Genomic DNA, 12,516 nt, shown 5'->3' with positions numbered 1-12,516 from the left:
AATAGCCCGTCTAGCTCAGTCGGTAGAGCGCAAGGCTCTTAACCTTGTGGTCGTGGGTTCGACCCCCACGGTGGGCGATTTCCTTTTAGTTGTTTTTCAATAATATTTAGCTTTCATTCTTTACAATGCAAGTGTTTCCAATCTTTTAAAAAAATGTCCAAAGTTTCAATCCTGGCCAATCTTTGCCTCGATGAAATTAATTTAATTCTCTTCTACTCATGCCCATCGGAAGTGTTGTCTTTGCGTCTCTCATCTAAGAAAATGTACAATGCCATTCAAAATGATGATCAATTTGCTCACCATTATTTGCAAACATATTTCCGTTTTACCAAAATCATTGGAAAGTGTCATGATTTGTGCATTGAACATGCCAAGAATGATCAAAGTAATAATCAGTTTAAATCTCATTGGGATGTTTTCAAGTATTTGTGTATTTGTCATTGTACGAGAGAGATAATTTCTATAAATTAATAGCATCACCACTAATAATTAAAGAACTGGGATTGAGAAAAGTCTCTCATTTGTGTAATATTGGATTGGCATTGGAAAAAGTACGAGAAAAGACTCTAGAAAATTATTCTAAATGGAGTCTTTATGCAGATGCTTATACATTGAATCACGATGTGTTTGTTCATTCTGTTGAATCAGAAAATGGTAAATCTAAGAAAAACTTTACAATTTTTACAGATTATGGATATCCTTTGAGAATTGAATTCAAAGATGAAATTGATCAAGATACATATTATGGCTTTACAGATTCCTATTTTTCAATTTCAGTCAATGGAAATCAATTTTTCAGAGTTTTAATTGAACACCATAGTGAAAAGGCCAGTGTTAGTTACAGATTTGCTGATTTCCTTTCCATTATACCATATATTTTCTTGGATGTTGAATTTGTTTTGGGACTGGAAGATCCAGAAATTCAGTTTACAATAGAAGCATTGCTTGTAGAAATGATTTGTAGTATTTGTGGAGTTACCTTGAATGCACCATATATAACCAATGAAGTACTAACCCTTTCAAATTACAAAAGGTTTGTTCGAGAAGGGGGTGACACTTGTTATCATCAATTCAATGTAACTAAACTGGATGAAGGTCATGGATTGCACCAATTCACTGTAACACATTAATGTTCTGATTTGTTGAACATTCTGTGAACTCAATTGTAAATGTGAATTGTTGTCTACAAAGTAAACCAAAAAAAATGGCAGAAGAAGAATATGAAGATTTCGGGTTCAATTTCGACTATTCTGAAAATATGGAAGAGATGAGAAGGCTCGAGGATGAACAAAGAGAATACACCCGATCGATCAAGTACTACAAAGATTGGCACCTTTCCGAAGATTCATGGCTAATCATATTAAATTATCTTTCCTTGTTGGAATTTAATAGATTTTCGAGGGTGTGTTTTGCATTTGTTGAGATATTGTCCTTTGATAAGAGATATTTGTTTTTCAAGAAATTAGCAATTGATTATCCGAATTTATTTGACAAGAGAGTGGCTGCAAAGGAATGTCATTCAGTAGCTGGGTTGATATCTGACAGATTAATAGGAAGTTCTCTATGTGTAGACATGATGATTAATGAATACATGCTACTCATTTTCAAGAAGGGATTATATATCTGTGGAATGTTTATTTATATTGAAGATTGTGATTATTTGAGTGGAGAATTGTTTTTGAGAATGTTGGTGAATGATTTTGTGGAAAAGGGGTTACAAGATTTAAATAATATACCTAAGCGATTATTGAATGACAAAGAGTTCATAATGAATGCCATGAGAATGTCCAAACGTAGTCCTTATTGCTATACACATATTTCAGAGAGACTCAAAGTGGATCCAGACATTGTATTGACTGCTGTTAGGAAATGTCCTCAGGTTGCTTTGAAAATTCCATTCGAAAGATTGGATTTAGAAACAAAGAAGAAAGTTTGTTCGATAGTTCTGAAACCTCCCAAATCAGCTCTCTTTGATAATTATTACCGTCACTATCCGAGAAATCCCTTGGCTTGGATACCAACAGCACACAGCTGCTATGAAAGAGCTGAGCTTTTGGATTACTTTGTAAGAAAAAAGCCAAATTTAATGGGATATCACACTCTTGTAACTGGCCATCATCTTGAGATGGAATGTATTCAGCTGATGTTTTTCAAAAGAAAAGATTATTATGGAGCGTTTTCTTTAATGAGTGGTTTGGTTATTTCTGAAAATATTGATTATGACTTGCTTTCTATATTTGAAAGAGATGATTATCCTGAGCTATTTACAAAGCAGATTGAAAAATTTCCTTTTATTGGAAAGGGTACTTTTACTCTAAATGATTTGGTACCTGTTTGCTTGTCGTCAGATAGTTTCTATATGGACACTATATTAGACCAACCATATACACCAAAACACTTCAATTTTTTCAGGAACCATCTGAAGAAGAGAGGTGTATATCCTGGACTTGCCAAGAAAATAATGGATGGTTCCATTAGAGAAAAAGCCATTGATCCTTCTCAAGCAGATGCATTTCTATCAGAAGTTCTATCAAATAAGAAGATTGTAAAGAAACTTTTGGCTATTCAGCCTTCTTATTTTCCTTTCCTATCAGATGATATGAAAAAGGAAAAGGATTTAATAGATATTGCATTGAGGTATCCCAATAATTTAGAAGTGCTGGGCAAAACTGATGAAAACTATCTTAAAATTTTGGACAAGTGTTTCACAGAAGCGAAGATATATATTGCTAAACAAGTTGGATCGGAAAATTTGAAAAACTTTTTGAATAGATTATATTTCAATGTCAATGAGGATGGAACTCTAATTAATTTAAAGGATAGTGTTATGTACGAATTCCCAAAAATCATCGTTCCAATTACGAAATATTTCAACAATCACTACCCAATTGAACACTTCATTACAAGAGATCAAATACTTGATATTGTAAAATTAGGAGACCCAACCACCTTAGAAAGAATGGCTCGAACTAATCTACCTTATGTTAGTGATCCTGATGTGAGAAAAGCGTTACTTCTCAAAGTATCTCACTTCTGTTTTGATACTGAAGAAATTGATGATGAATTGTGTTACGAAGTCATGCTGAAAAATCCAAAACTATTGGTCAGCTCACCAATTTATTATTTTGTTGGTTTTTTGGCTAAACATGACTATTACTTTGGAAAGCTTTTACTGGCTAAACGTCCAAAACTTATTGAGCGTTTGTATGGAGCTTCAAGGTTCTTCTCAAAAGAAAATTGTGTCAGGTTGGTAAATGATGTACCTGAGATTTCTCCTTACCTTGAAAATATCAAAAACCAACCAGTTCGCTATTACTAAATATCCTTCTTATAAATTCTATTCAATGTCTCTGCCGTGTACTTTGGATTGATGAAAGTATAATATGATTGAGAACAGTCATTGTCTGTGCAAAATGTCACAGATCCTCCATTAAGTGAGGGAACAATGTTCAACTGTGATTCCACATAAAATTTGTTCAATTCCACCTGATATTTGCATTCTTTTGAATCTATTCCAAAAGATTTGCACTGGTAATTGTTTTGCTCAACCCAGCTATCATTGTGTTTTGAAATGACCAGGTTGATGGGAATATTTTGAGGGAGATTGAGGTTAAAAACAGAATCTGTATAATTTTGATTATTAATCATTTCATCAAGAAACACTGATTGAGTGATCCATGTTTTTTCGGTTCTCATCCAGAATGCAATTTCATTTGAATTGCTTGTATTTGAATTTGGACCGATAATGAAAGGCATAATTCCTAATGGTACTCCAATAGCATTCACAATATTCATAATACTCCTTCTAGAATTCAATTCACTCTTTTTAAATGCTTCATATTCTGATTCTGTTAGTTTCTTCAATATTTTGGCTGAAGTAAATTCTATTCCATCTGGAAAAACATCCAAGAAGGTCAAAGACTTTACCATCTCAGGGTGATCTCTGGCATATTGATAAATTATTGAACCACCTCCTCCCCATCCAACAAAAATGTATGGTGGCTGTTCTCCTATTGACTGCATAAAGTTATGATAAAAGGTAGAGACATTCTTTTGATCTTTGAATAGGTAATCTGAGAATCCAAGCCCAGGTTTATCAAAAATACATGATCTTCTTCCAAGTTGAGTCATGTAAGTTTGGATATCTGAAAAATCTGCATAATTGTGTGAAAAATCACTCTCGAATATAAAAGTGGAACTTTGATTTGATTCTTTAGGTCCGTCACAAATCAAATGAATTTTCTGGACTCTTTCAGACCCATCATTCAATTTTACCTTTACCATTCTTCCTCTCTTTGAAATATTCACAATATTTGCCAAATTGACAGCTCCAAAAGCGAGAAGTAATAAAATCACAATTGATACAGTCCTCAACACAGAATTCACTCCAAATAAACATGTATATTTCACACAATTCAACAAGCATGAATTATTTCTCTTTTTCGGTTTTTCTCTATTCACTGACATTTTGAAAGAAAACATTAGAGGATGTGATGCACTAACGTTATCATCATCGTCTTCCATTTCATAACAACAATCACATGGAACCATTCCTCTGGCAAACCATCTCAATATCACAACTACAAAGCTCAACAATCCAATAGAGAAAATCAACACTGAACACACAATCAAATCCACTCTCAATCCATACATTGAATATCCAATCATGATCACTAAACTCATCACCAACATTAAACCAAAATACAATCCATTCATTGCAAACAATATCCTATCCGACCATTTCTTCTTCTGATCACGATCAGGTGGCTTACTAATTAAATAAATTAATTGCCCACTCACACTCAGCAATACTCCACTCATCCAAATCCCAATATATTCATTCGTAATGTATTCAGGCCCTCCATCATAGGATACAAAAATTGCATAAATGATCAGACCCATCAATCCGAACAGAGCACTCAAAGTGGACCATAGAATAATTGGAGTGAAGAGAAATTTGGCTACGGAACGAAAATATCGATCATGTTGATCATTCTCATCTTCGTAACTGATAAAATTGAGCATGAAAAGAGTTTTTTAATTTTTTTTTAATTTTTTGAATTGAAATTTCAGCGCCAAAATTGGAAAATATTACAAAATTGTTGAAATTACGTTCGATTTCAAGTAAGGAAAAAGGAATTGTTGAAAATACTTGGTTTTTATATGATATTCTATCTATAGATACAAAGATTTCTCTGAAAACTAAAGTTCAATAATGAAACTAAACCAAATATGAAATGTAAGATTAGTCCATATAATAATTGATGCATATTCTTTTAAACAATACAAGGGCAAATAATGAGGCAAATGACAGTTCACAAACGGCCGAATCATTTCTAATCAATGTTACAAATCGTGTCAATCAAAAATCATCACACAAAAAAATGAAATATTCAACACTAGTTTGTTTCGTTTTGTTGCTAACCATTCTATCTGTGTTAAAAGGCCAAGTTAACATCTACGTTTCGGACAGTCAAGGTCTCGATACAAACTTTGGTAACTCAACCAACTCTCCATTCAAAACTTTGTCTAAAGCAGCAGCCACAGTTGTGTCCATGAAGAATTCAGCTCTCACCAATCAAACCTATAACATTTTAATTGAAGAAGGGTCCTATTTCATTAATTCATCAATTACCTTAGCTAGTCCTAGCAAGTATAATGATAATACTTCACCTGTCATTTGGAAACCTTTAAATTCTGGCAAGAGTGTCAAAGTGGTTGGTGGTGTTCCACTCCCAGCTAGCTTGTGGTCAGTTGTAACATCTCAGAATAATAATTGGGCCTTTAATATGATTCCAACAAGCTCACAAGGAAAGGTTTTGCAATTGAATTTGACAGCTGTCGGTTTTTCACAAACTCAAATTTCAAAACTCAAAAGAAATGGTCAATATATTGGTTCAACTGATTCACAAAATGAACTTTTCTATAGAGGAAAGGTTTTGACGTTGGCTCGTTATCCAAATATTTCTCCTGATACACTCGATGATAATTTCTTAAAGATTGGAGCCAAGCCAGGTGTCAATAATTTCACATTCGATGCTACTAATGCAACCAATAGAAATAGATGGCCAAATGAAAAGTATCCTTTCGGTTTTGGATATTGGGCATACGATTGGGCAGATGGCACTGAAGATTTACAAAGTGTCACTCCAGAAGGTGTTGTCACTTTAAAACAATCCTCAATTACTTATGGTATTGTGGGTGGTCAAAGATTTTTCTTATTGAATTTCTTGAGTGAGCTCGATCAAGCTGGAGAATACATTATTTTAGATGACATGGTTTATTTGTATCCACCTGGACCTCTGGAAAATGATGATGATTTGGTTCTTTCAGTAACTGATCAGATTTTCACAGTCAATGCCCATGCTCATCAATTCCATAATCTCAATTTGGGAATGTGTAGAGGAACCGCAATCAAGGCATCAAATTATAATTATTTGATTGTGAATAGTTGTACTATCTCCAATACTGGTAATGTTGGCCTTGCTATTGGTAATTGTTTGACTGGTTGTAAGGTTACAAGCAATACCATGTATGAATTGGGTCAAGGAGGTGTTTCAGTTTCTGGTGGTTCAAGAATTACACTCACCAATACTGATCTCATTGTAATGAACAATACTATTTTCAATTTTTCAAGAATTGGTAAGACCTATAGAGGCGCAGTTTCATTGAGTGGATGTGGTGTTAAGGTAATGCACAATGTATTGCATACAGCTTCGCATGTAGCCATCTTGCACAGTGGTAATAACCATGAATTATCTTACAATGAAATTTACAATGTTTGCACTCAAACAGGAGATGCTGGAGCCATTTATAGTGGAAGGTATGTTTAAAGTTGTTCATATTCATTTCTAATGTTTCGAATAGAGATTGGACTATGAGAGGAAATGTCATCAAGTACAATTTCATTCACCACATTCGTGGACCTGGTCAACTTGGTACTTCATGTATTTACCTTGATGATCAATATTCATCTGCTGATGTTTACGGAAACGTACTTTTGGAATGTTACAGAGCTATTCTTGTTGGTGGTGGTAGAGATAATGGTGTAAGAAACAATATTTTCATTAACAATACCATTAGTATTCATGTTGATAACAGAGGATATAATGCACCAAATAATTCAGTACAACTCATGAAGAATCTCCAAAATATGCCTTATCAAACCGAGCCTTGGGCTTCTGCCTATCCATCTCTTGTTAATATTCTCAATGATGACCCTCATGCTCCAAAAGGAAATAAGGTAGTTTTCAATTTAATGAGTGGAACAACTTCATTGAATATTGCATCAATGGTTTATGCCAAGTCAACTGTCTCCAACAATACCATGAATGTTCCAATGAAATGGTTTGCCAACCCAAGTGCCTTAAATTTCACACTCATTGAAGGAAACCCATACGAGAATGAATACTTTACCAAAATTCCATTCAATGACATTGGTTTATTGAAATATACTCCATCCAATGTAGTTGTACCAACTGCCTCCAACTCTGCCATTCAGCCAACTGTTTCTGCTAGAAATTCCACAAGAGTTTCATCATCTTTTAAATTGGACTGTTCATTAATTGTAACACTCCTTCTCACTATTTGCATTTCATTGATATTTAATTATTGAGCATTCCGCATCATCCCTGTAAGGATATCTCTATAAAATAAAAATTCGCCTTAAAGTGCATTAAATGCGCGACCTTTAAAATATTCGTTGACCTTCTCAAATATAACCTTATTCATCATTGTAAAGTTGAGTTCAAAATTTTATTTACTTCCAAATTTTACCTCTGAAGCAACTCTTGAGCGAGTTCTAAAAAAGTGCAAAACAAAAATCTTGAAAAACACAACTAAAAAAAAATGCTTCAAAATAGTTGTGTTGAATCTTCACCATGTTGTGGAGGCAAAATGTATGATGTTATTGTTATTGGTGCTGGTATGGCCGGAGTTAATGCTGCCAAGTTGTTGAAACAAAATAATATTACCAATGTTTTAATTTTGGAGGCTAATGATTATATTGGAGGAAGATTGCGTTCTCAAAGCCTGTTGAATGGAAAGGTTGTTATTGATATCGGAGGTTTGTGTTTTTTAAATAATATATTATTTAAAATGTATATTTGATGATCACAATGTGATGAATTAAAATATAGGACAATGGGTTGGACCACCTCAACCAAAGGTAAGGAATTTTTGATCATGATCAATTAATCTATCAATTTCATTGCAACTATTTTAATAGGTTTTGTCTCTTATTAAGGAACTTAACTTGTCATTGGTTCCTCAATACTTTGAACAAGAAAATAGAAATTCATCCCTTGTCATGCCAAGTATTGGTGGTAAGAAGAATATTCTCAAATATACAGGAAGCATTCCATCTGATCCAAAGAATGTTACTGAAGAAGTCTTGTTGGATTTCCAACGTTCTATCATGAAGATTGAAGAAATGGCTAACACTGTTCCAGTTGATGCACCATGTGAATGTGCTAAGGCTTTGGAATATGACTCACAATCTGTTCAAACCTTTATGGATTCAATGTTCAAGACTGAAGTTGCTAAGGACTTTTTCAGAACCTTTGTTATTACTGTTCTTGCTGTTGATCCATCTGAAGTTTCAACTTTATTCATGTTGTGGTATATTGCTGCTGCTGGAAGTTTTGATAATTTGATGAATGTCAGAGATGCTGCCCAAGATGCCAAAGTTTACCTTGGTACTAATGGTATTGTTACTGGACTCGTTGACAAGTACAAGCTCAATGTATTATTGAAGCATCCAGTGACTAAAATTAAGGATGAAGGTGAAACCATGTCTGTTACTTGTGAAAATGGAAAGGTTTTCCAAGCCAAAAAGGTTATTGCCACTAATTTGCCATGGACTCACCTTGGTATTCAATACGAACCACCAGTTCCATCTCAAAGACATCAATTCTGTCAAAGAACACCTATGGGTTATGCTGTAAAGTGCTTTACAATATTTAAACAACCATTCTGGAGAACCAAGTACAATAGTAATGGTTTCATTTTGTCACTCCAAGATGAAGATTGGCATACTCTTACTTATGATATTGGTTACAAGAATGATCTCATTTTTGGTATTTGTGGTTTCGTTTATGCCACTAGAGCTTGTGAATGGAGTACATTCTCAAAGGAAAAGAAGGTTGCCTTGTTAATGAAACAATACAGTGAAACTCTTGGTGGTACAGTCGAAGAGTGGAAATCACAATTTGTAGATTATATTGAAAAGGATTGGGGTATGGATCCTTACACTAGAGGAAGTTATGGTGCTATCACTGCTCCAGGTACTTTGACTATGACCAAGATGGCCTACAGAGAACCATTGTATAATCGTAAATTGTTTATTGCTGGTACTGAAACAGCTACAGCATGGATTGGTTATATGGAAGGTGCTATTGTCAGTGCTGAAAGAGTCGTTCGTGAAGTGACAGATGCCTTGGGTAGTAATAGACCTTCAAAACTCTAAATAAATTATTAACATTCAGAATTCATTTTGGTAGAAACGGCTTTATAATATTTTTTACAAAAAGTGGTTTATTTAAATTACAACTTGTTCACCTTACCAACAGAGAACTGAATAGATTTGGAATGAAATTTGATTCAAAGTTAAAAATTCAATTGCAGTGGCAGCACTAGCTTCGGCACCTGCTTTCATCAACCTTGATAGCAGCTTTGTGAATAGTATTATCAATAAAGATATCTTCCTCACTGAGGAGATAAGAAAAGTCAGCAACCAATCCATCAAGAGTTTGTTGCAAACTTTGATCCTTGACTACATCTTGTATTTGACATCACTGAAGATAGCATCGTTTAAGAAGAAAAACAGTTTCAAAAAGGCTCAATGTCTATTTAACTTTAGAATGAAATAATTTACAAATGGTTGGAAAGACTCTTAATTGAATTTCACTGATTTAACCAAATTCCTAATGGTGACCATAGTTGCCAGAGGAATTCGTGTCTCAAATGTTACAGCATCAAATTTGTGTCCCATAGAAAGACATGGATAAAGAGCAAGCTTTTTTTGCATAAATTTTGGATGCTTTGTAAAGTATGCATTTAAATCATATCCATGAGTACTTAATGCTCCATTCTTTGCAAATACTAATCTCATATTCTTAGTATCTAAATAAATTCCCAAAACATACTCACAACCTTTATAGTCGCATGGATATGAGAGTTTGGAACTGAAGGAGGGTGCCGAATAATTAGATCCCCCATTAAAGTAAACAGACAATCCTTCATTATAATAGGCCCAACCGATTGAATTAGAGGAACCAAAATAATCATAATATTTGAGGTCGTAAGTTTTCCCTTCTTCCAGTAAAAATCTAGAAGATAAATTGTCAGTTTGCTCATATGTCTTCTTTAACATGCTATCCAATTCCAATACCTCAGTGAGGCACAGACCAATAAGATAATTATCATATCTTCCACTTTTGTGCACTCTAAACTCGTAAAATTTAACGCCAGTATCATAAAATATTGGATTTGAAATTAAATTGATACCAGCACTTGAGCTAGAGTAATCATCGGTCATCAATATGGTTGTTCCACAACTTTCTGATTGGTGCTTCTGCATCTCTATTTCTCCTTCGTGGCTACTAATAAATGAATGATAATCTTCTTCAGTTTTAAAAATATGTGAAGCGTGATAGATCATTTCTCTTCTGAAACACTTCTCTGGATTCAATTTTATACCGTCAATGACAGATTGTACAAAAGCCGACCTGAACGAGCCATGTTTCAAAACAAGCTCTTTAAAATCGATCAGTTCTTGTAATTCCAATAATCTTTTGTACAATAAATCACCACCCGTATTTACACATTCCAAACTCATTTCTTTAAAATCTTTTTCTAATTGCTTAATCATTTCCTGAACTTCATCCTCGTTAGAATTTACATTTTCCATTGGAGGAGAAACCAAATCAACATTCTTCTCATCATTTACAGTATTATTACTTGATTTCTTCTTTACAAAACTGAAAAACTTTCTCCAACCACTAACTTTCTCTGTTGGAGCATTACCATTACTACTTTCATCCGAAGAGGAAGAAGAATTCTTCAAATCCTGATGTTGTTCATGACACTTTTGAAAAGCCATCATCAAATGATCCAACTTGGGTGGAGAAATCAAATCGCAAAACCTCCGAGATATAGATGGAATATCGATCAACACTGATCGGAACGAATCACAATGAAACGAAAATATTTCAATCCACAATTCGTCAGGAATTGAATTCCAACCTTCATTCTTATCATCATGAGTATTGTTATTATTGTTAGGAATTATTTCCTCCCAATGATCATCATGCAAAGACATTTTTTTTTGATTACTTTTGTAAAAATAGAACTTGGAAATTGAAAAGCCTAAAATGTAATTTTTAATTATTTAATTATATATTTTAATTAAATATAATTAAATTGTTACAATAATACAAAAAAATGAATGAATATGATCAAGGGAAGAGATTTCCCTATCCTTATCAAGATGGTGGCAATGCCAATCATGAAAGTAATAAATTTTACAAAATTACCAGTATACAATGTCATGATGAAACTTTTCGATCCGATCCTTTTGATGAGTTTGGACCACATACAAGGAAATTTGTTCATCCACTAGTAGAGAATTGTATTGAAATTAAAGTACCACTCCCAATGAGTGAAAAGTTAATTCCATCAGCTTGTTACTATTCAATCTATGAAGAGGTGGATGTTTTTTCAAAGGTAGTGATGGCTCCGAAACGATCAAAGTGGGAATCAGCATCAATTCGACCTCCTATTACGTATTTCCTACAGGAGGATCGATTTATTGATGATGAATATGTGGTTCAGGTCCACACATTTAATGGATTTTCGACTCTCTTTACATCGTATGGAAGGTTTGCTTTTGAAATGGATAGTAATCATAATATTTATTTTGTCGATTATTTGGATGAGGAAAAGAGTGAAAAATTCAGGGTACAGCAATTTGTACAGGTATTTGCTGGATTTAAATTATTCTATTGTATTTCTAATAATTATTTGTATAGTATTGAAAGAATACAGCATGAAATTGTTATAAACAAATCACCTGTTAAGGAGAAAGTTTCAAAGTTATTAGCATTGGACTCGGGTATTATATTTATTCAGACACTTGCAGGAGATTGGATATTTCAAAACAAAGTTCCAGAAACACCATTCTCATTTCTCAAGTCAAAACAGGACTTCTCAAAATTGGATATTCATTTATTGTTAGGATTAAAACCTAAAACTCAGAAGAAAAAGTCACTATTTAACGATAATCAATTACCTCAATGCATTGAGATTGTTGGAAATGGAATTAATTTTATTGGATTTTTACTTCAAGACTACTCACTTTATATTTCGCCTCTACTATTTGAGAAATCAAAAAAGAAGATATGAACTATACCTTTACAAAATATGATTTATACTCTTACATTCTAGATTATGGACTTACAAGAAGCCAACTCACATCAACAAGCATAGAGGAAAAAAGTATTAAAACCAACGTCGAAC

General features: G+C 33.6%; 6 protein-coding genes and 1 non-coding gene across 7 annotated transcripts; 5 read left to right on the top strand and 2 right to left on the bottom strand.

Annotated features, from left to right (window-relative positions):
• The first annotated feature begins 4 nt into the window (after positions 1-4).
• NAEGRDRAFT_t542 lies at positions 5-77 on the top strand. Its single transcript has one exon. It is a non-coding gene; the product is annotated as a tRNA-Lys (tRNA).
• A 76-nt stretch (positions 78-153) lies between these two features.
• NAEGRDRAFT_71862 (uncharacterized protein) lies at positions 154-3,319 on the top strand (the record flags this gene model as incomplete). The annotated part of the gene is made up of 3 exons (XM_002673084.1): positions 154-385; positions 496-1,033; positions 1,393-3,319. The coding sequence occupies 3 exons, from the start codon at positions 154-156 to the stop codon at positions 3,317-3,319; spliced, it is 2,697 nt and encodes an 898-aa protein (XP_002673130.1).
• Positions 3,320-3,509: 190 nt separating this feature from the next.
• NAEGRDRAFT_71861 (uncharacterized protein) lies at positions 3,510-4,902 on the bottom strand (the record flags this gene model as incomplete). Its single annotated transcript, XM_002673001.1, has 2 exons — positions 3,510-3,623; positions 3,664-4,902. 2 exons carry the CDS (start codon positions 4,900-4,902, stop codon positions 3,510-3,512), a joined length of 1,353 nt encoding a protein of 450 aa, XP_002673047.1.
• Positions 4,903-5,384: 482 nt separating this feature from the next.
• Positions 5,385-7,615, top strand: NAEGRDRAFT_71860 (uncharacterized protein; the record flags this gene model as incomplete). Its single annotated transcript, XM_002673083.1, has 2 exons — positions 5,385-6,823; positions 6,868-7,615. The coding sequence occupies 2 exons, from the start codon at positions 5,385-5,387 to the stop codon at positions 7,613-7,615; spliced, it is 2,187 nt and encodes a 728-aa protein (XP_002673129.1).
• A 241-nt stretch (positions 7,616-7,856) lies between these two features.
• On the top strand, positions 7,857-9,500 carry NAEGRDRAFT_56298 (monoamine oxidase A-like protein). Its single transcript, XM_002673082.1, has 3 exons — positions 7,857-8,065; positions 8,139-8,167; positions 8,228-9,500. Exons 1-3 carry the CDS (start codon positions 7,897-7,899, stop codon positions 9,464-9,466), a joined length of 1,437 nt encoding a protein of 478 aa, XP_002673128.1. The 5' UTR covers positions 7,857-7,896; the 3' UTR covers positions 9,467-9,500.
• Positions 9,501-9,892: 392 nt separating this feature from the next.
• NAEGRDRAFT_71858 (uncharacterized protein) lies at positions 9,893-11,320 on the bottom strand (the record flags this gene model as incomplete). The annotated part of the gene is made up of 1 exon (XM_002673000.1): positions 9,893-11,320. One exon carries the CDS (start codon positions 11,318-11,320, stop codon positions 9,893-9,895), a length of 1,428 nt encoding a protein of 475 aa, XP_002673046.1.
• A 122-nt stretch (positions 11,321-11,442) lies between these two features.
• On the top strand, positions 11,443-12,402 carry NAEGRDRAFT_71857 (uncharacterized protein; the record flags this gene model as incomplete). Its single annotated transcript, XM_002673081.1, has 1 exon — positions 11,443-12,402. One exon carries the CDS (start codon positions 11,443-11,445, stop codon positions 12,400-12,402), a length of 960 nt encoding a protein of 319 aa, XP_002673127.1.
• Between the last annotated feature and the right edge of the window lie 114 nt (positions 12,403-12,516).

Source organism: Naegleria gruberi (genome assembly GCF_000004985.1).
Source record: "Naegleria gruberi genomic scaffold NAEGRscaffold_49, whole genome shotgun sequence".
In the NCBI taxonomy this organism is placed as follows: Eukaryota; Heterolobosea; class Eutetramitea; order Acrasida; family Naegleriidae; genus Naegleria; species Naegleria gruberi.
Note: the sequence above shows the minus strand (reverse complement) of the source record. Positions and strands in the feature narration are given on the sequence as shown.

Excerpts from the sequence above, each read along its gene's own strand:
- NAEGRDRAFT_56298 (XM_002673082.1), top strand. The coding sequence starts at position 7,897 with ATGTATGATGTTATTGTTATTGGTGCTGGTATGGCCGGAGTTAATGCT. Across the intron at positions 8,066-8,138 it reads GGTTGTTATTGATATCGGAG|GACAATGGGTTGGACCACCT; the intron begins GTTTGTGTTTTT and ends ATTAAAATATAG. Across the intron at positions 8,168-8,227 it reads TTGGACCACCTCAACCAAAG|GTTTTGTCTCTTATTAAGGA; the intron begins GTAAGGAATTTT and ends CTATTTTAATAG.